General features: G+C 42.7%; 2 protein-coding genes across 9 annotated transcripts in view; one reads left to right on the top strand and one right to left on the bottom strand.

Annotated features, from left to right (window-relative positions):
- Window positions 1-16102, bottom strand: part of SLF1 (SMC5-SMC6 complex localization factor 1) — a 69154-nt gene extending 53052 nt beyond the window's left edge. Inside the window, exons 1-4 of one of the 3 annotated variants that reach the window (XM_034773045.1) lie at window positions 16031-16102; window positions 14611-14724; window positions 14350-14425; window positions 1439-1682 (exon numbers count right to left, since the gene is read on the bottom strand). In XM_034773045.1, the coding sequence (XP_034628936.1) occupies window positions 1439-1682; window positions 14350-14425; window positions 14611-14724 (434 nt within the window). In that variant the 5' untranslated portion in view covers window positions 16031-16102. Of the gene's footprint in view, window positions 1-1438; window positions 1683-14349; window positions 14426-14610; window positions 14725-15422; window positions 15603-16030 lie in introns of those variants that run through there. The other 2 variants (XM_034773046.1, XM_034773044.1) reach the window with 2 other exon arrangements.
- The window catches only part of KIAA0825 (KIAA0825 ortholog), a 406249-nt gene continuing 395135 nt past the window's right edge, over window positions 15674-26787 (top strand). For 5 of the 6 annotated variants that reach the window (XM_034773042.1, XM_034773043.1, XM_034773037.1 and 2 more), the window contains exon 1: window positions 15674-15774. The gene's annotated coding sequence lies outside the window, so the exon portion shown is untranslated. Of the gene's footprint in view, window positions 15775-21468; window positions 21645-26787 lie in introns of all 6 variants that reach the window. The other variant, XM_034773039.1, reaches the window with a different exon arrangement.

Below are 26787 nucleotides of genomic sequence, written 5' to 3'. Positions count from 1 at the left end.
CTGTATCATGAGGCTGAAGGCAGAATTCCTTCAACCACCCAAGTAGTGCAACAATAACCACCTGATGCACTAATGGCTTAATTGGCTATTGGAATAAGGTTTTTTAATTAAAAAAAAATTATGAATATGAGGCGCAGGTGTTATGCCCTATATTCTACTAGAAACTTTTTCATCGTAATGTTTGAGCATTAAGATCCTTCTCATTCACTCCTGTCCTTCAGAAGCCTACCTGCCCTGTCAGCAGCAGGATGTGGTCCAATGGCCACTTCCAACTCACCTTTATTAAAACATATGCATCTCAGAACTAAGTCTTAAAATATTAAAGAAGACCAAGTTTGTTTTAAAACAAAGTGGGATAGAAGAGGATAGAGATCCCAAAAGGCCAACTGAGCACTTTTAAACTCATGTTTTCCCTTCAGTTCCTCCTCCTCCCATCCCCTCCTTTATCATCATCTTTTGAATCTTCCCTATTTACCATGTGAGTAAGTTTTTGTCTTTCAGTTCTGAGGCTGTAGCAGTGTACCGCTAGAGAGCTGCTGCATGAGTGTGACATAAGAGGTCCAAGTCAATCAGAATGTGGCTTTACAATATGTCAAACCATACTTAGCATATTATTTCACTCTTACCATATGAGACAGTCTTGTTTTCCTCTAGGATTGCCACTCATATAATAAAAGACAAAGTTGCCATCCCAGAGAAAAGGGGGGTAGTTTTACAATAGACTACGATCACCACAGATCTAACTGTATTCCTTGCCCTTTTAATCACACACCCCGCCTCTCCAAGTTCAACCTGAGCATTTAGGCGCTACAGTTTTGGGGGAGGAGGAGGCCAAAAACAGTGATGGGGGGGAGGGGGGGGGGAAGTGGAACTAGACCAAGATCCTCTTATTTTAAAAATAACAGAGTAATGGAACAGTTTAATGGTATTTTCATATCTAAACATTTATCAAAGTTAACCAAATGCTAGATGCATAGATAGAATGTAACATCAACTCAAAGAAAGCTTCATTACACAAATGAAATATGGTTCTGGACACTTCATTTCGGTACCATAGCAGCATTCTTTTATTTTTCTAATGAGCATGAACTCTGAGGCTATGGCTATGAACAAATCGGGGGGGGGGGGGGGGGGGGGGCGGCGGCACAGGCACAGAGGAAGTCTTCCTAGGCCATTAATTTAAAATATGCATAAAACCCTAAGTGCTATAGTCAACAATGTGGTAATAGTCAGTCAAAAGAAACTAAACTGGCAGATAAAAACATTTACCATTCCAACTATTATAAATATGTGGAACAGTAGGTTATACAGAGACTAAAGCACTGGGCGTTGTTGTGGACCAATTTAATTGGGATGGGAGAGGGAGAACAACAATGTAATTTAGCTATATCAACTATTTTATCATTAATTACTTCAACTTTAAGTAGTATCATCCTACCTTGTGATAGAATCCCTTCGTTTATCACCTTCTTTCACAAGGAGGATAACTTTCCATCTGTGGAAGGCCCCTAAAGCACCAGAGCATGTCAGTTCTTTGCGCCATCTTTTAGGTGCAGATTGCATTTGAGGTGAATAATGGGAGTCTCTTTCAATTTTATATCCCCATTCGTAAGTTGTTTCATCAAGCCATCTGCCACTTTCAGCACTATTAATTATGTAGTCCTTAGTTAGTATCCACTTTCCTAGAAAGCAAATGAACTGTCAACCACAAAAGAATTTTTATACAGACAAATGGCAAATGATCAAATATAAAATTAACTTCAAGCTCTCTCATTCAAAAACCACGTTATAGCTTTAAGTAACATTTCAAACAATTTTCCTCCAAAAGTTATCCTTTCCTAATATTTTATCAGAATTGTGCGAAGTCACTGAACATGGTAGTTTTGCTTTCTTCTAATGACATAGTATCCTCTTAGCTCTTCCAGAATAAAATAATCCCAGACAAAAGAAAAATAATGATATTTATTTGCCTGTCTAGATTTTGCTCCTGTGTCTTTTGTCCAGTATCAACTTAGCCTTAGTATTCTTATATGATGTTTTACAATACACTGTACAAATAGATTTCCTGACTGCGGACAGTCTGTGCACTCAGAGAAAATGCAACAGCTCCGTCGAATCACTTCTATGAATAATCGGTTTAGATATACAAATAAAGGCATCCCATGCTAGTTTCTTATTTAAATCCATAAATACCCCAGCACCACCAGCTAACACACTGTCTAAATTTTTAGCATACTAAAAGCACAGAATAGTCCATCTCTAAACTCTGAAAGTCTAGACATTCCTAATTGTGTAAGTTTAGTGGATACCAATATTAGGGGGAAACCATTTTAGACTAGTACTCTAGTCTCTCTCCTTTCCACATCCTTTTCCCTCACCTCCTCTGCCTCTTCTTCTGTATGTAATGATCCTCCTCCTTTTCCAAATGTCTCTGATCTTTCAGGTTCAGATCAGGAGTTGTGGTCCTCTAGTATTGAAACACTACTTATAGTATACATTAAGTGAAATTGACTAATTGTGTGATCCTAATCAATTTCTCAGAACAGCAGGGATGACTGGTAAAATGCATCAGTGCAGGAGCAGATGGTATGTCTAAAGGAGCTAGCACTGGGTGCCAGCAGACATCTAATGGAAAGACACAAAGGTGCTCTGTACATAACCTATAGCTTAATAAACCCCTTGTCATCAATTCCTACTCAACAGGTTCCACATTGGTATGCTTGTTGGAAATTTCAGGGTGAGGATAAATACTGAAGGGGATTAGAATCTAACCACACTCTTACTACAGTTTTACCAAGAAAAGGTGGTGGAGATGCATGTCTCTTTTTCTCCCCACACCGGCCCAACACCCAAAAAAAAAGAAAGTGCAGAAGGGCAATATTGGGCATTACTAGGGAATGATTATGGGTAAAACTATATAAGGTGGGACGCATACTTAGTGTTCTTTGGAAGATATATTGTGTCAATGTGAACTAGTAGTGGTAACAAGACCAAAATGGTGTTTTGCATTACTTTATCGTTTATGGATAGGGCCCTACCGAATTCACGGCCATGAAAAACGCGTCACAGACTGTGAAATCTGGTCTTTTGTGTGCTTTTACCCTATATGATACAGATTTTATGGGGGGGCGGGGAGGGAGACCAGCATTTTTCAAATTGGGGGGGTCCTGACCCAAAAGGGAGTTGCAGAGGGTCTGCAAAGTTATTTTAGAAGGGTTGTGGTATTGCCACCCTTCTGCACTGCCTTCAGAGTTGGGCAGCCAGAGAGCGGCAGCTTTTGGCCAGGTGCCCAGTTCTGAAGGCAGCGCCCCGCCAGCAGAAGCAAGAATGGCAATATTATACCATGCCACCCTTATGTCTGTGCTGCTGCCTTCAGAGTTGGGTGGTCGGACAGTGGCGGCTGCTGACTGAGGGCCCCTTTCTGCAGGCAGCAGTGCAGAAGTAAAGGTGGCAATATCATACCATGCCATCCTTACTTCTGCGCTGCTGCTGGCAGCAGCGGATCTGCCTTCAAAGCTGGTCTCCCAACCAGAAGCCGCCACTCTCCAGCTACCCAGCTCTGAAGGCAATGTTGCTGCCTGCAGCAGCGCAGAAGGAAGGATAGCAGTACCGCAATCCCACCCCCACAAATCACCTTGTGACACCACCCCACCCCCCAACTCTTTTTTGGGTCAGGACCCCTACAATTACAATACCATGAAATTTCAGATTGAAGTATATGAAATTTACTATTTTTAATATCCTATGACGGTGCAATTGAGCAAAATGGAATGTGAATTTGGTAGGGCCCTATTTATGGGCACTGAAAATTTCTCTCTCTCTCTCTTTATTTATTTATGTTAAAGGCACATCTTTATAGACTTCCATAAATGAAAACACTTTTCTTTTTTTTTTTAAACTTTGCTGCATAAGTGCCATAGGTTCACAATGGCTTAAATAAAGAAATTCACAGAAAATATGCATATCTCCATGTAATTTTGAAAGTAATCAGCATGCCTACATTTGGTCTTTGAATACCACTGTATTTTTGTAATTATAATGGCTTATCATATCAGGGCATACCACCTTTGACTCATACCCAAAAGCAACACTGGCTAATTTGTATGTTCACTCTGAATTTTTGTAGCTCCTTCCGGGTTACACCCTATTATATTTTCCGAGTTTAGCAGTGCTCTGGCACATGTAAGTATTTTCTGAAATTACACTATGGCCCAAATCCTGACACTCCCCCCCCCCCCGTGAGAATGTAGTACCTACATGGTTGCAAAACAAATGTGATTCTGCACAGTACATAGGAGGGCTCCATGATGAAGAGAGCAGAAGTACAGCCAGTGCATACATGACTATGAAGATCCACTAATAGAAGGGATGCGATAGTCATCACAGAGCAGCTCTACTGGCACTCTGTAAATTGAAAGAAGGATTCCATCCTTTCTACCCCAATAAGAAATGCTTGAACAAAGTCCTTTGATTAATGTTTGGTGAGATGGGGAGTGGGATTTACCCCTAAATTAAGATTTCAGTGATGAATACATTTTCACCCTATTTTAGTTCATCCACTATGGTCTCTGGACCACAGTTTAAAAAGATTCTGAATGCATTGAGTTGAGGGTTGTTTTTTTAAATCATGTAAACAGACACTCACAAAACTTAAGTACCATTGGAAAGTAGGTGGTCTATCCCTCTTCTCCCAAAAGCTAACTTGCTAGCATACCTCAGAGATAATTAGAGATGACTATTAGCCTTTAATCTAAAAGTCAAATCTCTTATGCTCAAGATGTTGATACTACCTTTAATAGCAAAAGGTAGTATCAACATCTTGAGTATAAGAGATTTGATACCATTTCTTTTTCTCCTTGTCATTGATTGGATTATGAAGATATCCACTTATGGAGCGCAGGAACGGAATCCAGTGGACGTTGTGGACCCAGCTTGATGACCTGGACTTTGCTATGTGAAAGGAGTGCAAGGTTGTCGGCAAACAGCAGATCCAAGAGAAGACCAACGTAGTGGCAGCCACGTCATCACATGTTGGCCTCAACATCCACAAGGACAAGACCAAGATCCTCAAGATTAACTCCATCAGTAATGACCCAGTCACACTGAAAGGAAGCCCTCTGGAAGAAGTGCAGTCCTTTACCTACTTAGGCAGCATCATCGACCAACAGGGTGGCACAGACGCAGACATCAAAGCAAGGATCGGTAAGGCAGGAGCAGCTTTCTTACAGCTCAAGAACATCTGGAGCTCCAGAGAGCTGTCTTTGGCAACAAAGATTCGACTGTTCAACTCCAACGTGAAATCAGTCTTATTTTATGGAGCTGAAACCTGGAAGACAACTAAAACAGCCACCAGGAAGATCCAGACCTTCATAAATAGTTGCCTTAGCAGGATTCTCCAGATCCGTTGGCCAGACACCATCAGCAACATCTACCTCTTGGAGAGGACCCGTCAACTTCCAGCAGAGGAAGAAATTAGAAGGAGAAGATGGGGCTGGATAGGACACACACTACGCAAGCAGCCAACCAACATCACTAGACAGGCATTGCCGTGGAACCCCCGAGGCAAGCAGAAAAGAGGCCATCCAAGAAACACCTGGTGACGCAACCTTCAGACTGATAGCATAAAAATGGGCTATACCTGGAACCAGTTAGAGCAAATGGCCCAGGATAGAGGACTCTGGAGATCTGTGGTTGGCGGCCCATACCCCGATTGGGGTGATGGGTATGAGTGAGTGAGTTAATAGCAAAAGGTGACTTTTAAAACATGTACATTTTTCACTTTGGGGATAAAGTAATCCAGTCCTTTTTACTAGGTCTGTGCCATAGATCTTAGTTATATAATGTTCTGATTTGTAAACTATTATTTCTATATACAATGAGGATATGTTTCTCAATTTTCAGATATAGCAATTTTCTAAACCTCTGGTACAAATTTATGTCAAAATGGTATAACAAGCATGTTCAGGTATTAGTCTGTATCAGTTTGATTATATTTTCTATTTTATGCCTAAATTCCTTGACACTAAAGAATGCAGAATCAAAACTGGAAGGCACCATCACACTGGGCACTGCTTTGTACTTATTGTTTAAAAAGACAGAAACTGTAACAAACTTTGAAACAAGTGGAAGGCTAGAAAGGACTTACAGGGTCTAGAACAGAGGTGGGCAAACTACGGCCCAGGTGCCACATCCGACCCTCCAGACGTTTTAATCGGGCCCTCGAGTTCCCGCCGGGAAGTGGGGTCTGGGGCTTGCCCCACTCCGCACAGCTCCCAGAGGCAGCGGCACGTCCCCACTCCGGCTCCTATGCATAGGGGCAGCCAGGGGGCTCCACATGCTGCCCCACCCCAAGCATTGCCCCTGCAGCTCCCATTGGCTGGGAACCACAGCCAATGGGAGCTGCAGGGGCATTGCCTGCACACAGGGCAGCGCACAGAGCCACCTGGCCGCGCCACTGCATAGGAGCGGGAGGGGGGGACATGCCACTGTTTCTGGGAGCTGCTTGAGGTAAGTGCCACCCGGCGCCTGCCCCCCATGCTCCAACCCCCTGCTGCAGCCCTGATCCCCCTCCTGCCCTCCAAACCGCTCGGTCCCAGCCCAGAGCAACCTTCTACACCCCCAAATCCTCATCCCCAGCCCAACCCCAGAGCCTGCACCCCCAGCCGGAGCCCTCATGCCCTCCTGCACCCCAACCCCCAATTACATGAACATTTATGGCCCACCATACAATTTCCATACCCAGATGTGGGCCTCAGGCCACAAAGTTTGCCCCTCCCCCCCCCGGTCTAGAACAAGGAACAAAGAGAAGCATTGCTCTGCTCTCCAGAGATAACAGCCTTATCACCACCCCATCCCTCTAACAAGTCTCATATTTTCACACTTCTCTACAGAGGAAAAAGGACAGTAAACTATCTAAACTCTTACATGCCACAGGGGGCTACAACAGCGGTACCCTTAACTCACCCAACAATATTGTTAATCTATCCAACCACACACTTAGCCTGGCAGAAGAGTCTGTCCTATCTCAGTGACTCTTTCTGCACCACCACCCCCACGCACGTGATACAATTCTGCAGTGATCTGGAAGCCTACTTTTGCTATCTCCGACTCAAGGAATATTTTCAAACACACTACTTAACAGTGCATTGACCCACAGGAACCCTCCTACCAACACTACAAGAAGAAGAATTCTGTGTGGACTCCTCCTGACGGTTGAAACAGACTGGACTTCTACATAGTGTTCCACAGACATGCACAGTCTGAAATTGTGAACAAACAGCATCACTTGCCCCATAACCTCAGCCGTACAGAATGCAACACCATTCACAGCCTCAGAAACAATTCTGACATTATAATCAAAGGGGCTGACAAAGGAGTGCTGTAGTCATCATGAACAATTCGAATTATGAACAGGAGGTTGCCAGGCAACTCTCCAACACCACATTCTACAGGCCCTATCCTCCAATCCCACTGAGGAGTACCAAAAGAAACTACACCATCTGCTCAAGAAACTCCCTGCTATAGGACAGGAACAAATCTACACAGACGAACACCTAGAGCCCTGACGAGGGGTATTCTATCGGCTACCCAAGATCGATAAATCTGGAAATCCTGGACACCCCAACATCTCAGGCACTGGCACTCTTATAGCAGGATTACCTGGATATTTGGACTCTCTCCTCAGCTAGGAGTGCTAGCAGCATAGGGTCTATCTTTGAGACATCACCAACTTCCTGAGGAAACTACAATGCATTGGTGATCTTCCTGAAAACACCATCCTGGTCACCATGGATGTAGAAGCTCTTTACACCAATATTCCACATGAGGATGAACTACAAGCTGTCAGGAACAGTATCCCTGATGAGGCCACAGCACACCTGGTGGCTGAGCTTTGGGACTTTGTCCTCACTCACCACCATTTCAGATTTGGGGACAACTTATACCTTTCAAATCAGCAGCACTGCTATGGGTATCCACATGGCCCCACAGTATGCCAACGTTTTAATGGCTGACTTAAAACAACGCTTCCTTAGCTCTCATCCCCCAGCGCCCCTCCTCTACTTGTGCTACATTGAGGTCATCATCATCATATGGACCACGGGAAAGAGGCCCTTGAAGAATTCCACCTGGATTTCAACAATTTCCACCCCACTATCAACCTCAGCCTGGACCAGTCCACACAAGAGATCCACTTCTTGGACACTACAGTGCAAATAAGTAAGTAATAGTCACATAAACACCACCCTATACTGGAAACCTACTGACTGCTATACTACCTACATGCCTCCAGCTTCCATCCAGGACATTCCACATGATCCATTATCTACAGCCAAGCCCTAAATTACAACCACATTTGCTCCAATCCCTCAGACAGAGACAAACCTCTACAAGATCTTTATCAAGCATTCTTAAAACTACAATACCCACCTGGGGAAATGAGGAAACAGATTGACAGAGCAAGATGGGTACTAAGAAGTCACCTACTACAGAACAGGCCCAACAAAGAAAACAACAGAACACCACGTACAGGCCCCAGTTTAAAACATCTCCAGCACATCTTCAATGATCCCTCATTCTCACAGACCTTGGGAGGCAGGCCAGTCCTTCCTTACAGTCAGCCCCCCAACCTGAAGCAAATACTCACCAGCAACTACACACTACACCACAAATGCTAACCCAGGAACCAATCCCTGTAACAAACCGTGTTGCCTACTCTGTCCCCATATCTACTCTAGCGACACCATCAGAGGACCCAACCACATCAGCTACACCATCAGGGGCTCATTCATCTGCACCTCTACTAATGTGATACATCTCTACCCCGATATAACACGACCTGATATAACACGAATTCTGATATAACACGGTAAAGCAGTGCTCCAGGGGGACGGGGCTGCACACTCCAGCAGATCAAAGCAAGTACAGGTACAGGAGGGAGTTCTGACCTGGGGCAGGGGGTTGGAGTGCTGGAGGGGGTGCAAGGTGCACGCTCTACCACAGCTGGCTCCCGGCCGGCGGCGCAGCAGGGCTCTAGCAGGCTGCCTGCATGCCGTGGCCCCACGCCACTCCCGGAAGTGGCTGTGGCTGGCTGCTGCTGGCACATCTCTGTGCACCCCTGGGGGGCAGCAGGACTCCGTGCGCTGCCCGTGCCTGCAAGCACCGCCCTTGCAGCTCCCATTGGCTGGTTTCTGGCCAATGGGAGCTATGAGGTCAGTGCTGGGGACAGGGGCAGTGCACAGAGCCACCTCCCTCCTCGCCAGGGGCACACAGAGATGTACCAGCAGCAGCCAGCCACTTCCGGGAACAGCATGGGGCTACAGCAGGCAGGCAGCCTGCCTGAGTGCCCTGCTGTGCCGTGGGACTTTTAGCAGCCCAGACTCAGAGATCGCAAGGGGGCAGAGGAGGCCAGACAGAAATGTAAGTCATGGCAAGCAGAAATGTTAGATGGGCCAGATCTGGCCCGTGGGCCGTGTTTTGCCCACCCCTGCTTTACACTCTTACCTCAAGGGGAAGAATCTAAGGGAAGCCTCAGAGATTAAAGAGGCTTCCCCTCTTCTGCTAAAAGCAGGTAAAGCTCCTTCTCCATTCCCTGGCTTAGACAAGGAGTGCTTCCTTGCAGCTGCTCCTGCTCAACTGGTTGGTGAAAGCTGCTCACCCAGTTTTCAATGTATTTTAACCACCAAGGGTGTGGAGATGAGAAAGGATTTCCAACCTTAAGAAACTTATCAAGACCCTGTGCCCACAGAGGGGGAGCCATCTGCATGGATGCACTACAGCCAATCCCTCATAGTCTAAAATCATGAGTCAGATACCAAGAAAGATTAAAATAATCTGGGATTTGTTTTTTCATTTCCCTTCTAGTTTTTTAATCTTTAGATGGGGGACAGATAGCTTCCAAGTCTGTGATTGTTTTCATGCTCAAAATATAATGTGACAAGCACATGTGAAATGCGAGTCTCCCTGCTAGCTGCTGAGAGAGAACCTAACAAACTTTCCTAAGCCCTGGAGTGGAGAAGCTGCCATCCTTTCCCTGTCCATCTCCATCCTTTATTGCTATCATTATTCCAGAGGGAATTCTGTGTCACTGCACATGCGCAGAATTCATGGCCCCCGCATATTTCTGTTTCCCTAGAGAAAAATTACTTCTGATGGGGAAGCACAGGGAAGCCACAGGAGTGGTCACAAGCCCTGCCCTCGCAGTGCAGGCAGGTCAGTTTGGGCACCTGGAACAGCCGACAGAGACATAAATCACTGCCAAGATGGGAGGGCTGGGAAGTCATGCGTGTGAGAGAGACAGAGAGAGAGACTGTCCCTCTGGCTTGCTATTGTGGCACACTCAGCATGGAGGGGCACTTTTTGAATCAGTGCATTGATCAGATGATACACTCTGGATACTGCTACTTCAGTATAGGGTGTCTGACTATGTAGCGTGCTTACTGGAGGAACTCTACCATGGTACATTTAGTTGTGTGAGGGTCAGTGGTTGTATTAGGCTGGCTTTCAGTAGAATCGGGAGTATTCCAGGGATGTGTTCTCTCTCTCTCTAATATTTTAATAAACTGATAACGAAGCTGATAGAGGCCAAGTAGGAGGGATGAAGTTTGAAGAGTCACCTTTAGAGGATCTTGAATATGTGGATGATATTGCCTTATTTGAAGACACTACTGACCAACTACAGCTAATGCAAAAACTATGGGACTTAAGATCACCGGTGATAAAATGGAAACAAGTGACCAGCTGACACTGCAGGTAGATGGTAATGATGTTGAATGGGTGAAGAGTTCTTTATCTGGGTAGCTGCTTGACAGCAAGATGTTCTATAACCAAAGTAATCGCATGTTGAATTGGCCTTGTGTCAATCGTATTCAGTGTGTTCAACGGCCTCTGTTTAGGAGGCAGGATGTTTATTGTTTAATGTGGTGGTGATTACAATCCTGTTATATGGAGCAGAAATATGGCCATTGAACAGCTAAGGAGAGGAAAGTATCAGGGGGTAGCCGTGTTAGTCTGTATCTACAAAAACAACAAGGAGTCTGGTGGCACCTTAAAGACTAACAGATTTATTTGGGCATAAGCTTTCGTGAGTAAAAACCTCACTTCTTCGGATGCTATGCTATCTGGCTATCGGCTATCGGCCTTCTTGAGCCAGCAAATGGACAAGAACCCTGGTCCATAGAGGGCCCCAATCCTTAAGGTAGGGTTGGAAGGACTGGGACTACTGAGGTCTCAGAAGACTAAGGCAGTGGGTCTCAACCTATTTACCACTGTGGGCTGCATATGCAGCTCCTCTGATGTGGGCCACATCCACACAATATATATACTACCTGTATGGCCCTGAGGATGTCACCTGGGCCACAGCTGTGTGCTGATTGGGCCCACAAGTTGAGAACCATTGGACTAAGGGGTTGTTCTAAGCTGCAGCGGTGATGAACAAGTAACCACAAGGAATCCCTTTAGGTGGGAATGGTAGTTGAAGGACTGCTCCTGCCAAAACCCACGTTAGGATTGGGATGATGTCTGGTAAGTTTATTAGCATGCATGTAAGGTTTTTCTTATTTGTTTTCAACACATTATCTGTAAAGTTTACATTTATTTTAAAGTAGGCTTGCATAGAAAGAACTCTGGGGTACTTACAACTGTACCAATTACACTGGTTAACCATCTCTGACGAGAAACAAATAGGTTTCCTTGGACAACCTGTCTGTGCTGGAACAACTCAGTGAAGGCAGGGAACTGTGTAGCTTGGAGATACCCTGGTCAGAAGGGAGAGAGATGGGGGTCTCCACCCAAGAAAAGTGCCAGACGGGGGAGTTGGCAGCCTAAAAATGGTGTCCTTGCTGGACCACTGAGGGGAAACAAGAGTGCAGTTGCCCTGAACCTATGACTCCAGCATACATGCATGCTTTAGTCTCTCAATCTCAAAAAACCCCCAAACACAATATCTTAACCCCACTTGCCTATAACTACTTCCCCATCTATCTATAAACTCATTGAATTCTCTTGTCTACAATCGCCTTCTGGAGTTCCTCTCCTCCAGTTCCACCTTAGACCCTTTCCAATTTGGCTTCTGCCCTTATATTTCATTGAAATGGTTCTTACCAAAATCTCTAATGCCTTCTTTCTAGCTAAAGTTCAGAACCAGTACTCCATCCATGTCCTCCCTGACTTGTCAGCTACCTTTGATACAGTCTTGAAATCTTGTCCTTGTTTGGCTTCTGTAACTCTCTTCTATAAGGGTTCTCTAATTGCTCCTTCAGCATGTCCTCTGAAGGATCCTCATCCATCCTGTAACTTTATGTGGGGGCTCCATCCTTGGTTCTGTTCTCTTCTCCCTCTGCACTTTATCTCTGGGTAATCCAATTCACAAACAAATTCAACCACTATCTTAATGCTGTTAAGAGGCAGATTTGTGAGTTAACTCCAGACCTGTCCCATTCTGTTCAAACTAAATTCACGACCTGCCTCCCTGAGATGATCTAGCTGCTCGCTTAAGCTAAACATGGCTAAAATAAAGCTGCTAATCTCCCTGCCCCCAAACCCTTCCCTACTACTTTTTCTCAATCATTGTAGATAACACTACCTTCCTGTCATTCAGGCCTGTAAGATGGGTGTCATCTTCAACTCCACCCTTTCTCTAGGCTTCATATCCAGGCTACATCTAAATCTTACCAATTCTTTATGCGTAGTATCCATCCACACAGCCAAAACTCTCCTTCAAGCTCCCATCATTCATGTCTCAGTTACTGGAACACCCTTCTCTCTGGCCTTAACAAATGCAATCATACCCTGCTCATATCCATTTAAAACGCAGATACCAAGACTTTCCTAGCCCATCACTTCAACCATACCATTCCTCTCTTTGAATCACTTCACTGGTTTCCCTTCTCTATTGAATTAAACATAAGCGGCCTGTATTCTCTTTCAAGGCCCCCACATGGCCTATCCCCACCCTATTATCTCATATTCACTATTGAAGTGTTAACACTCACCTCCAATCATTCCATGATGTCAGATTCTACTGCCCACTTGTCCATGCTTTCTCCCAGGCTGCCCCACACACTTGGGAGGTTCCCTCTTTAAATATTCACAAACCTACCTCATTATTCATCCTCAAATCCTTCCCCAACATTCTCCGTTGCAGTGAGGCCTATGAAAAACTTAAGTTAGGCCTGGTCCCCACTAACCCCCCACTTTGGACTAAGGTACGCAAATTCAGCTACATTAATAACGTAGCTGAATTCGAAGTACCTTAGTCCGAACTTACCGTGGGTCCAGACGCAGCAGGGAGGCTCCCTCGTCGATGCCGCGTACTCCTCTCGCCGAGCTGGAGTACCGGCGTCGACGGCGAGCACTTCCGGGATCGATTTATCGCGTCTTAACCAGACGCAATAAATCGATCCCAGAACATCAATTGCCTGCCGCCGGACCCTCCGGTAAGTGAAGACGTACCTGTAGGCGGCTAATGTGCAAAGTCCACTGCCTACCATGCTGACCTATACCTCTCATTGTTTACTTGAGCTCTCCCATATGTTTGTCTTATCTTATGTTTAGCTCATAAGCCCCTTGGGGTACAGACCATCTTTTTGTTGTATGTTCGTACAGCACCTAGTATAATACAGCCCTCCTGGTGTAGTCTAACTAACTACTATGGTAATACAAATAATTATTAGTAAAATATATGCTTCAACACCTAATATATAGGACACAAGTATGATGAAAAGAAAATAGGATAATACTCGAAATGGTTACCATATCAATATATTGCCATTGCAAAACTTACATCCATAACCACAGCCTGTAAACACCATAGAGCCCTTCCAGGAAGCTCTTCACCAAAAACATCTTACAGTATAGAGGTCTCACCTTGAAAACCTTAAAACCGTTACTCAAGCAATTACAGAATCAGGCCACAGATATGAAAAGAACACAGGAGTAAAACTGGGGTCTAGAGTCAATAGTAAGGCAGAGGTAAGGGGTTTTTCTTTTGGCCATAGGGATTGCTGTGCAGGCAGAAGTTTGCAGTCTGTGAGTGAATGTTAGTGTGAACTTTAGTGTCAGAATTGTATGCTACCAATAGCAAGTATTCCAATACTTTTTATTCTCTCTAATAAGACTGAGAAGTCACAAGTTATTTAACTATTATCTTAGCCAACAATTATCTTTTTGTGGGGTAACAGACTTACTGATTTCAGTCAAATAAGGGGAAGAGAAGGTGAGAGGAAGCAAATCCAAGCTTGAGCAAAAGTCTTGTTTATTAGCAAAGATAAGAACAATTATGAAACAAGGTTAATAACTTTATTTGTTCATTAACTGATACAGTTAAAGAGGATACCACAATTTGTTACTCACCTGCTGCACAAGCTGCTAAGAACTTTTCACTCTTCGAAAGCTGTTTTGCTATAAGATGTGTGCAATTTCTGAATTGCTAACAAAAGAAAAACGTAAGTGTCATTGAAAATGGCTTTTTAAAAAAAAAAAAATTAGCTACTAGCACAAACTTAAGTCTAGACCATCATCCAGACTATTTTATCTATAGACTTCTATCTTATCTGTTGCTTCCTTTTGCTTCATGTGAATTTAATGAATGAAACAACAAAGGTATATGCTCACCTCAGTATCAATAAAAACACAGTCCAGTGTAAGTAGTAATTCAACTATAGCCTCCTTTTCTTGTTTCTTAAATCCAGTTAGTTGGATTCTTCGCTTTTGGACAGTGCATGCCATCTGTACATTTATTTTTAAGGGGGGAAAGCATATGCATAAATTGTTTGTACAGTTGTATTTGAACTTCCTCATTTTTGGATAAAATTAAAGACAATATAGCTATATAAACAAAATGCTTCTATTAGGGTAATGCTACTACAAAACATAACTATTTTAAATGGTTACTAAGTAGCATTAATGTACACTAAAGAGAATAGCCTAACGTTGAGGTTCCAGACAACACTGAACACCTACATGATGCTCCCAGCTCTTCACCTTTGTGTGCCAGCCTGCCCACCTCAAAGAAGAGAGTTAGACCTGCCAACATGGTCTGCTACTGAGGCTGCTTTATAAAAGAAGCTGACTGTTCCCTAACGAAACCCCTGGGTACAGACAGAGGGACTCAGACCAGCCACTGCGGGGAGGGGGAGTCCATAATAAGCAAAGGGAAACCAGCTGTCCTAGGCAAGGTAGGCTGTAGCAGAAAGAGCCCCAGGGAATCTTAATAGGAGGAGTAGCACAGAAGGGGAGCAGCGAAGGAGACAGGATGTTGAATGGAGGTGGCGCCAACTGCATTTTCAAACCTGAACCAGCAGCGGTACTTCATGGGGCACCACCAGTCAATTCTACATCGATATTAGTGCACAGTTTGCGTAGCAGTGCTGGGCCTAGGGCGTGCATCACGATGGGGTACCCAGCTCTCACCCGCCCACACCTACCATGGGAGCAGGGGGAGGCCACACTCGGTCACCCCGGTGCGCTCACCTTTCCCTGCCGGGAGACGGTCGCGCTCACACAGCGCAGGGGACCAAACAGCCCCGCTGGCACTGGAGCCCAAGCGCTGCTGTGGGGAGGGGGCAGCGCCGCAGCGGCTGTAGAAGATCCGACCCCGCCGCTCCCGGAGCCGCTGTAAGAGGCGGCGGGCGCCCCGCCATACCAGCCCTGCAGCCTCCTTCCCGCCGGCAGCGGCCGCCCCGCCCCCGGATGTGGGACCCAGCCGTTCCGGGACGTTGTCACTGACGCTCCCTGGTCTCTGGGGCTGCGAACACGGAGCCGAGCGGGGCCCGGCCGGTAAGTGAGCCTGGCGCTGCTGCATCGCTGGAGCCTGGCGGGGCGGAGAGACCGCGGGCAGGGTCCGAGACATCCCCGGGCCGCTATGTCCCAACACGCCCCTGTTGGGGAGCTGGGCCCCTCTCGAACCGTCCCGGCAGGCACCCGCGCCCCACTAGCCCCTCTCCTGCCCCCCGGGCCCGGCTCCCCAGCCCCCCACAACAGGACGCTCCTTACGACTGACCGTTAGTTCTCCCTGTGCCTCTTAATAACGAACCTGGCTGTTTGACAGCGTGTGGCGCTCCGGCGGCGCTCGCCAGGGCCGGGTCACACGCCCTGCGCCGCCGTCTGTCGCGGAGTGAGCACCTGGTGGCGACCGCAGGCTGCCGCCCCCACAATTTATTCCTTTTGCCAAATGGTAGTGGTGGTGCTATAAATTAAAGAGGGCACGTTTGGTTAGAAGAAGGGCCTGGAACTAGTCGGGACACTGAGTTGGGGAGGGTCTGTTTCTGGTCCTGCGCTAACTTCTTTTGTGACCTTGTACAAATCATAAAAACAATGTGGAGTCCGGTGGTACCTTAAAGACTAACAGATTTATTTGGGCTTAGTAAAAAACCCACTTCTTCAGACGCATGGAGTGAAAATTACAGATACAGGCACATGAAGAAAAGGGAGTTACCTTACAAGTGGAGAACTAATGTTGAAGGCCAATTTAGTCAGGGTGGATGTGGTCCACTCTCAATAAGTGATGAGGAGGTGTCAATACCAAGAAAGGGAAAATTACTTTTGTAGTGAGCCAGCCACTCCTAGTCCCTGTTCAAGCCCAAATTGATGGTGTTTAAGTTTGCAAATAAATTGTAGCTCTGCAGTTTCTCTTTGAAGTCAGTTTCTGAAGTTTTTTTGTTGAAGAATGACTAACATGTACCTTCTTTGCCTCAGTTTCCCCACTAGGCAAATAAGTCTTAGCCATCTACTTCAAAAGAGATGTGAAGTTTGATTAATGGCTAGTTTGAAAATGCAGGTCTTCTACAGATGCTAGATATCCCTAGTTAGTATTATCTAGGTCAATTATTATCCAATACTAGATGGAAATGGTAGAATTATGGAGAAAAAGCAGAAGTATTAAATATTTCTGTTTTGTGTTTGCAGGGGGAAAACAGATGATGTAGTCATGATAGTAACACTCTTTCCATTCCACTGGTGTTCTCAGGAGAATGTTAAATAGTAACTATTAAAATTAAACACTTTGAAATCAGCAGGTCCAGATAACTTGCACCCAAGAGTTTTAGAAGTGCTGCTTCAGGTGCTCCTCGGATCATTAATGTTGATTTTCAATAAGTCTTGGAATACAGGGGAAGTTCCAGAACACTGAAGAAAATTAATGTTATGCCAGTATTTTAAAAGGGTAAGCAGGATGACCCAGGTAACTATAAGCCTCTTAGTTTGCCATCAGTCATAGGCAAGAAAATGGAGTGGTTGATATGGGACTGCATAAATAAAGAATTAAAGGAGGGTAACATAATTAATGCCAATCAACATGGGTTTATGGAAAATCCTCTCAAATTAGTTGTATGTAATTTTTTTTATGAGATTCTGAGTTTGATGGAGGAAAAGAATAGTGTTGATGTAATGTGCTTATATTTCTGTATGGCATTTGACTTGGTACTATACAACATTTTGTAAAACTGGAACGATATAAAATTACAATGGCACACATTAAATGGATTAAAAAATGATTAATTGATAGGTCTCAAAATAGAATTCTAAGTAGGGAATAATCATTAAACAGCTGTGTTCCTAGTGGGGTCCTGCAGGGATCAGTTCTTGGCCCTCTGCTATTTGACCTTTTTATCAATGACCTGGAAGAAGACACAAAGTCATCAGTGATAAAGTTTGCAGATGACAGAAAAATTTGGGGAGTGGTAAATAATGAAGAGGACAGGTCTCTGATACAGAGCAATCTGGATTGCTTGGTAATCTGGGCGCAAGCAAATAATGTGTTTTCATATGGCTAAATGTAAATGTATGCAAGTAGGAACAAAGAATGTAGGCTATACTTGGGGACCTCTTTCCTGGCAAGCAGTGACTATGAAAAAGATTTGGGGTCATGGGGGATAATAAGATGAACATGAGCTGCCAGTGTGATACTTCGGCCAAAAAGGCTAATGCAGTCCTTGGGTGCATAAATAGGGGAATCTCAAGCAGGAGCAGAGAGGTTATTTTACCTCTGTATTTGGCACTGGTGTGACAGCTGCTGGAATATTGCGTCCAGTCCTGATGTCCATAATTCAAGAAAGATGTTGATAAATTGGAGAGGGTTCAGAGAAGAACCACAAGAATGATTAAAAGATTAGGAAATGTGCCTTAGAGTTAGGCTTGGAAGAATTAGCTTGGTGTCCGTTTCTCTCTCTCTCTCTCACACACACACACTCTCTCTCTCTCTTTTTCCATAAAAAAAATAATTGAAATTTACAGATGGGTAAAGTAAGAAAAATACTGCTTAAGAACTTAGTTTGATTCAAGGATATTTACTTTGTATATTAAAACATATATGTGATGTTGACATTTTGTTTTTAATGATTATAAAGCTTTAACTTTTTGAATCTCAACATTGCTGTCATTAAATAATTATCTGATACCCGTTGTTGTCTGCCCCCTATATTTTCCCACAACTGTGAAAGATTATAGATAAAAATGAATGAAAAATACTTAACATATAATTTTGCACAATTTTGGAATTTTAAATAGATAAAAATGAGAAAAATGCTTACAAATATACATAGATATGTCAAAATTATAAAAAACAATAAAATTTGAATTCTGCCAAGCCTACTTATAGAAATAAGTTAAATAGATTGAGCTTCTTGTGCCTAACAAAGAGAAGGTTAAGAAGGGACTTAACTACAGACTGTAATTACAGTAACTCTTCACTTAACGTTGTAGATATGTTCCTGAAAAATGCGACGTTAAGCGAATCCAATTTCCCCATAAGAATTAATGTAAATGAGAGGGTTAGGTTCCAGGGCAATTTTTTTCACCAGATAAAAGACATATATATATACACACCAACAGTATAAGTTTTAAACAAACAATTTAATACTGGTACACAGGGATGATTGTGAACCTTGGTTGAGGTGGAGGAGACTGAGGGTGGGATATTTCCCTTACTGCTAAATGATGAGCTAGCAATTGGCTGAGCCCTCAAGGGTTAACTCTCTCACTCTGCAAGGCAGCAGGAATGGAGGGAGGAGGTATGTGTGAGAGAGAGAGAGATGCGCATTTCCTCCCCTTAAGTACACTGCCTTGTTAATTAGATCAGCTTGCTGAGACCAGCTGCTGCAAGCTCCCTCCATCCTGAGCCCTGGTGTGTCTCCCCTGCTCTATGGAAGATGGGGTAAGTGGGGTGCAGGAGCAGGGGAGAGGGGGACACCCTGACATTACTCCCCCTCTTCCTTTCCTCCTCCTCCCCCCCGCACAGCAAGCAGGAATCTCGGGGAGCAGCTCCAAGGCAGAGGGCAGGAGCAGCACATGGCAGTAGGGGGAGGGACAGCTGGAATTGCTAGCCTGCTGGGTGGCTGTGCAGCACAGGGAACTTAGGGGAGTGGGGAGCTGATAGGGGGGCTGCCGGTCCACCCTGGTTCCAAGCCTCCACCAGCTAGCTGCAACGGGCTGCTCCTCCTGCAAGCGGTAGACAAAGCAGGCGGCTGTCAAACGACCTTAGAAGGGAACATTGCAAAACTTTAAACGAGCATGTTCCCTAATTGATCAGCAATGAAACAACGTTAACCAGGACAACTTTAAGTGAGGAGTTACTGTACCTGCATGGGAACGAATATTTGATCATGGACTCTTCAGTCTAACAGAGAAAGTTATAACACAATCCAATGGCCGGAAGTTGAAACTAGACAAATACAGACCGGAAATAGTGTGTCAATTTTAAACTGAGGGTAATAACCATTGAAATAATTTAGCAAAAGTCATGGAGGAATCTCCATCACTGGTAATTTTAAATCAAGACTGGATATTTTTTCTAAAAGAAATGCTCTAGGAATTATTTTGGGGAAGTTCTATGGCCTGTGTTATATGATGGGCCCCTTTGGCCTTGGAATCTATGGAAATTTATAGGTGGAGGTTGCAGCACCACCCATAGTAAATGTTGGCCAACACTTTCCATTATAAGCATTTTCATTGCTTACAACTTTGCCAAACATTGTTAGTTCAGGCTGAAATTTTCATGCTGCATCTTTATCTCAGGTTGAATGTTTCTGGAAAATAAAAACAAAAAACAGCAAAAATAGTTCAGCTATTTCTCAGAACAAGGTTAGGGAAAAGTACATTGGCAAAACAGTGTTAAATTCTTGCAACCATTTTATGAGCACCTTTAGCATCTAACATAGAGTGCAGTAGCGAGTGGAATTTTGGTAGGGGGTTCACCCTAGCAGCAAAAAGTTATCTCTTGCTTGAAAATCCATACCAATCTGGATGAGTTATAAGCATCTGAAAATCACAGTTTGTCATGCTCAATAGAGTTTGTTAAAGAAGAGTGAGGACAGGGACAGGAGCTGGGGTAACAGGGCAGTCTGGGGTGGGGGGTAAGAAGCACAGGGAGACATGCTAGGCAACTAGGCAGGATGGCTCAGCCTTGGGATGGAAGTACAGGGTCTGCAGCTTCTGTATCCCCTGGATGACACTACCTCCAGGAACTTGCAATAGAAATGAGGATTCCTGTGCCTGAACATACCTCTGCAGCCAGTAAATATCAGTGAAACCGACTGGCAAAGTGTGTTTCATCTCCCTCTAGAGCAGGGGTTCTCAAACTGGGGATCACGACCCCAAAGTGGATCACAAGTTTCTTTTAATGGGGTCGCCAGGGCTGCTGTTAGCTTCTGCCCCCGGCAGCAGGGTGTCTAAAGCCCAAGCCCCACTGCTCGGGGCTGAAGCCAACACATGAGCCACTTAGTTTCACTCGGCCCCCTGTGGAATGGGGCCACAGGCGATTTCCCTGCTTACCGCCCCCCTAACACTGGCCCTGATTCTAGACTCTAGAATCTAGAGTAATACAGGACACTGGGGTCATGTAGTAATTTTTGTTGTCGGAAGTGGGTCGCAGTGCAATGAAGTTTGAGAACCCCTGCTCTAGAGGTTGATCTACATACTGGATGACAACCTGTTCCTGCTATTGGTTACTATGTTAGCTCATGTAGCAGAGGTCTGTACAGTGCATTAAAGGTTCTGTTACTCCAAATCAGATCCAGGGTACCCCCAGAATAGTTTATCTATTGCCCCCTCCTGGGTTTACCAGAGGTCCCTTCTAGGTAGCCTATTAATCTGTTTCTGCAGGGTGAATGGGGGCTCGCTCTAGAGAAATGCCCTAGGTTTACTAGAGGTTCCCTTTTTAGAATAACTCCCCAGAGTATCTTAGATCAGATACAGTCTGCTGATATAATTGATTGACACACAGACAGTACTTTTCCAAAACAAAGTATCTTCTATTACAGTAGCACACTGATGATCCCTGGCTACAATGTAATCTCAGCAACACAATTCCTTAATAATAACAATTCCTAAATATCCGAACTGCAATGTCATACAATTAGAACAGTATTAAGTGTTGCGCCCTACACATGGTGATTAGCCGTGTGCAGTTACTGACAGAAATCTGACATTGTTTTATATGTATAAAGTTTAAGCTCTAACACAGTGGTTCTCAACCAGGGATACGCCTACTGCTGGGGGTATGCCGATGTCTTCCAGGGGGTACATCAGCTCATATGGATATTTGGCTAGTTTTACCAGAGGCTACATAGAAAGCACTAGTGAAGTCAGTACAAACTGAAATTTCATCCAGAGAATGACTTGGTTATACTGCTCTATATACTGTACACTGAAATGTAAGTACAATATTTATATTCCAATTAATTAATAATATGGGAAAATGGGAAAATAAGCAATTTTTAAGTAATAGTGTGCTGTGACACTTGAATTTTTGTGTCTGATTTTATAAGCAAGTAGTTTTTATGTGAGGTGTAACTTGGGGATATGCAAGATAAATCAGACTGCTGAAAGGGGTAGTCTGGAAAGGTTGAGAGCCACTGATCTAATACAAACACACATCTTTATTGCTCCAAACATATTAATATGATTTCTATTCTATATTTACACTATAACTAGCATTCCTACTCTCCGTAGGTTTCTTTCCCTTTGTTGTGTCAGGGTCTGCTAGTTGCTGCAGGTGCTGGCACTGTTTGTGATGTTTTTTCCTTCTGCTGCAAAAACCACCCCAGTGTTCTGACCCTGATCTTCTCCTCCCTCTCTGAACAACTTCACCAACATCTTCACCTGCTCCTTCTCCTCCTAACTAAGTAACCATTGCCTACTGACTGTCTGTCTTTTATACAGTTTTGCCAGCCAGGAGACCCTTTCTGATCATGCTCGTATTCCAATCATTCCAGTCTCTCTATTGGTTCTTTTACAATCCTTCCCTTATTATCCAATAATAGTTGTTTGCTGAGTGATTCTTATATAACAGTTTGAGATTATGGTCTGTATTAGCTAATATGGTCTGCCAACTATTATGATCTGTAACCTTTATCGTATATTTACACTGAGCCATGCTTGACCTACCTACTTAGGTGACCTTAAGTCTACCTCTGTGCTAAGCATGCTCCACTTTTACTTGGATGCACGCCAACATTCCACACACACCAAACTGTAAACAATTACCTCATCCTTAAACTGACAATTGGATACATATTATATGTACCGTATATTGATATTATGGTCTTCTGTTACCACTCTATTTCCTGCCAATTTAGTTAATCTTATTTTAATTCTTCCCCCATTTTCAACTAATGGTGGCAAGATGATGCTTTTAATGCTGTGTTTATGAAACAGAATAGAAGAGCTAAAAAATCTCTGGTATTAGTTCCAGCCCTACTGATGACCCATGTGAGGACCAGTATAATTCTACATGATGGAATATCCTTAGTTTTAAAAAGGCAAACCAGGGTGGATTTGATTTAAATCAAATAATGGATTTAAATCAAATCATGATTTAAATCACTAGTCAAGAAGACTCGATTTAATCATGGATTTCTTCATAAAAGTGCATTCTTGTTGGTTGTTATAACCTTAATACATATTCTTCACAACTCAGAGATAAATGTAGGTTTCATTTTTAGAAGGTACACGCTACACATTTTGAAAGTGATTTATTTTGAAAAATTTTCAGATTAGTTTTACAGCTATATTAGAAAATGAATGATTGTTTGGTTATTCCATTTACCAAAGGTAATTGAAGCAGATATTTATGAAGTCATTGGGAAGTGAACTGTCTTCAATTCAACAGGTTAATCATTAATATTTGGAGGATTTTCTTGCCATGCTGTTTTAGGAGGAGAACATGGACAGACATTTAAATTGTTTTATTTAACTAAAACAACGACGTTATGTATTCTGGATTTTTTTCTTCAACAGCAAACATATAATATTTTAATAAAACAAGCATATGAATTTTTGAATTTAGTTAAACATTCAAGTTTTTTTAAAATCAGGGTTTTTTGTTAAAATTGTTTTTAACTAAAATAGTTAAATGAATTAAAAAAAAATTAAATCGACTACGTCAGCCAGGTCAACATGAGAAACTTAAAATATTGGCTTCTGCAGCTAACTCAGTCGTCTTCACCTTCATTTTCCTGTTTGTTCATAATCTGGAAAAGAAAAATGACCTTTCCTGCTTTTTCAGGTCCCAAATGATTTCTCAGTTTGGAATTAATTAGTCCAAAGGAAGAAAATATTCTTTCTACACCAGCAGAAGAAGCTATTGCTGTTAAAAGTGAGATTATCTCTTCAACAGTCTCTGAATCCAAGTGCTTAAGTGACTTCCACCAGTTCACTGGTGTGACTTTCTTTAAAACATCATCAGCAAACATATATTTCTTGAATGATTCACCCTTAGCTCTTAAGTTTATTATGGAGGGATGATTGCTGGATGTCCATGTCATAGCCAACTCCTCTTCTTCAGCAGTTAAGGTTTGACCCTGGTACTGTGTTTTGAGAATATTTGCAAGAAAATGAGCTGGAGATAGAGCTTGTTTCATTCATTCATTTTTTTTTTTTTTTTTAATGCTTGTAATTTAACTCTGTCATTGCATATTTCTCTTTTTAAGATCTCACTCAGTTCCTTCCAAATTTCAACAGCATCATCAATAAAACAGCTATTTCCCTGCATTTTGTTCAAGGCTAAAGAAATAGGCTTCAGGGTACTTAGCATGTGTTCAACATTTCTCTTAAGCCCAATGTTGAGAACTTTGGCTGTGACAGTCCCATCTATTTTTTCACAATTTTGTTCACAAACTGTCATCAGATTAGGCCAGTTCTTGATATAGTGCTCAAAACAGTCCACTGCTGAGTTCCATCACACGTCTTATGGGACTGTTAGCTTGGTTCCTCCTATTTTTTTCAGAGCAACTGCTGAAAAGTGGTGGTTATGGAAGTATATTGCAATTTCAACAATATTAGCCTTTATTTCTGAGACTGAAGTCTTTGGCTAGGAGGTGCATCAAATGAGCACTGCAACCGTATGTTATTAGCTTGGGACTCTCCTAACTTCTTCTCATCTTGGATACATTTGCAGCATTGTCTGTGACCAAGCTGCGTATTAGACATTTGAATTTTTTTTCACAGTTTGTTATAGCTTTTACTGCTACTTCTTGTAAGTATTCTGCTGTGTGTTCATTTCCTGATGTATCAATTGTTTCTGTAAGGAAGACATTCCCTTCTTCTGTTGTCACATAAGCACATGCAACAGGATCATTGTGGACATTGCTCCACCCATCAAGATTCAGGTTAACAATCTCACCCTCCAGATCTTTTGCACACTGCTCAATTTCTCTTTCATACACTTTATCCAGCAATTTGCCTGCGACATCTGCTCTGCTGGGTGGACCGTGTCCTGATCTTAATGACTGAACCACGTTAATGAAGTATGGGTTCTCAATCATACAGAAAGGAGAGTTTTGTTGCATAAACAAACCTGGCAATTTTTTCATCAATTACCTCTTTTTGTAATCTGCTGGTTTTTATTACAAACTTATTTATGGTTGTTTCTGGATGATGGAGATTTTTTTTTTCTTTTTGCTACTGGTGATATACTGTGGCTATGTGACATACATGATGTGACAGAAACACTATCATTGGCAGATAACTCTGAAACTATAGATAATGATGGTGATCTTGAAGGTGGATAGCCTTCAGAATCTTGTACGTTGAGGATGGATTCTCCTAAACAAAATAAGTCAATGCAGTTATTTAATTATTATTACCATACTGCTCGTTTAGTATTACTCATGGCATTCACTGACACTCAGTACTACTTTAAAGGTGAAATTGTAAAAGGAAGATCTGCCTATTTCAGCTTTTTATTTTTTATCACAACTGCATCTATAATGATAGTACTATAGAGTAACAACTATATTTTTTGCTCAAACATGAGAATTCAAGAATAGTCCAGAAGGAAGACAGGCAGTCCTTAAGAAAGAAGTATGAAATAAAAAAGTTTACCAAACTGAAGATCGTGCATGTTCAGATATGTTCCTTTCATCATCTTCAACACAGCTTCCTCCTGAGAAGGAACACTTCTCATGATGTTGTTTCATTTGGGCAAATAGGCCTTGCATTTCTTTGTTGCACTGTTTGCATTTTGCACGCATGTCTGTCTTACCCACAGGTAGAGGAACTTCATTAAAATATTCCCAAATTGGGTCTCTTTTACGGCCTGCTGCCATTATAGGTTTTGTCTTCTAATGAGAAAATGGTATGGTAGATCTCAATCAATGAAGGCTACACTCAGAAAGACCTTAAGATTTCTGGAATATGCTACTCAAACAGTTTCACTTTTGTTTCTACTGCCTGTCCCTCCCTTCTCAAATTTATCTCCAGACTTCTTCTCCTTGTCCAGATCTATTCCGCCCCCAACAATCTTCTATTCATTGAACTTTTTGAAACTTTGCACTTCTAGAGAGAGCGGTAAGGGATTGACTCTGTGTAAACAAATTTGCAGAGGGACAGTAGGATTGAGGTCTGTTATTTCTCACCTCTATATATTATTTATTTATTTAAAACATTTTTGCTGTTTACAAGCATGTTATCTTTGGAGACACAAATCCACAATTTGAGAACTGCAAAATTAATCATCTCTGATGGTATCTTCTACACTGAGCACTGAGTCCCATTGGGTAGATAGAGATTAAGCTAAATAATCTATACAGAAGCCCCTGGAACTCCATAAGATTGGGTCCCTAATCCGTGAAGTATTGGAACTCATTTACAAAACTTTTCTTAAACATTACATTAATATATTGTCTCATACGATAGAATTAGAATTTATAATCCCTATCCCATGATGAGATACATTATAGTATGGAGGAACTAGCTTGTCAACAGAACAGTTGTTTTAAAAAAAAAACAAAAACAAAACAAAAATAACCCCCCAAAAAGGGACAAACTGTATTTTTCCTAACCATGTATCAGAAACAATTGAACCATTTTAAGTCACATTTTCCCCAAAAAGATTTAGACTGAAGCAAACACGTGGCATTTACATTTCAGCTCAAGCAGTTAAAACTTCAGCAGTCATAAGCAACTGAAAACAGGGTTTTATAATGTGAAGTGTGCAGCAGTCTTAACTAGAGGTGCTAGCAGCTCTGCCTATAATGAATAAGTGGTGTGTGATAATGGTACAGTACATGCATAAAACATTCTCTTTTGTAAAATATAATCTCACAGAAAAGGGTAATTACTGAAAGAAAATTATCCAATGGAGAATATTTTATGCATATGATGGGAAAAGATTTTATCCTACATATATTTATATTAAAAAACCTTATCTATTGCACAAGATCTACTGACGATTACCTTCTTTACCAATGTTTTTGTAGATGAGCAAATTTTTTTAACAGATATCATTCAACTAAATACATGTTGGACTGCCACAGACAAATTTCAGTCACAGCCCAATATCAAACACTTCATGTT

Source organism: Trachemys scripta, chromosome 6, assembly GCF_013100865.1.
Source record: "Trachemys scripta elegans isolate TJP31775 chromosome 6, CAS_Tse_1.0, whole genome shotgun sequence".
Lineage (NCBI taxonomy): Eukaryota > Metazoa > Chordata > Testudines > Emydidae > Trachemys > Trachemys scripta.
The sequence above is the reverse complement of the archived record's forward strand: the minus strand, read 5'-3'. Positions and strand labels throughout refer to the sequence as shown.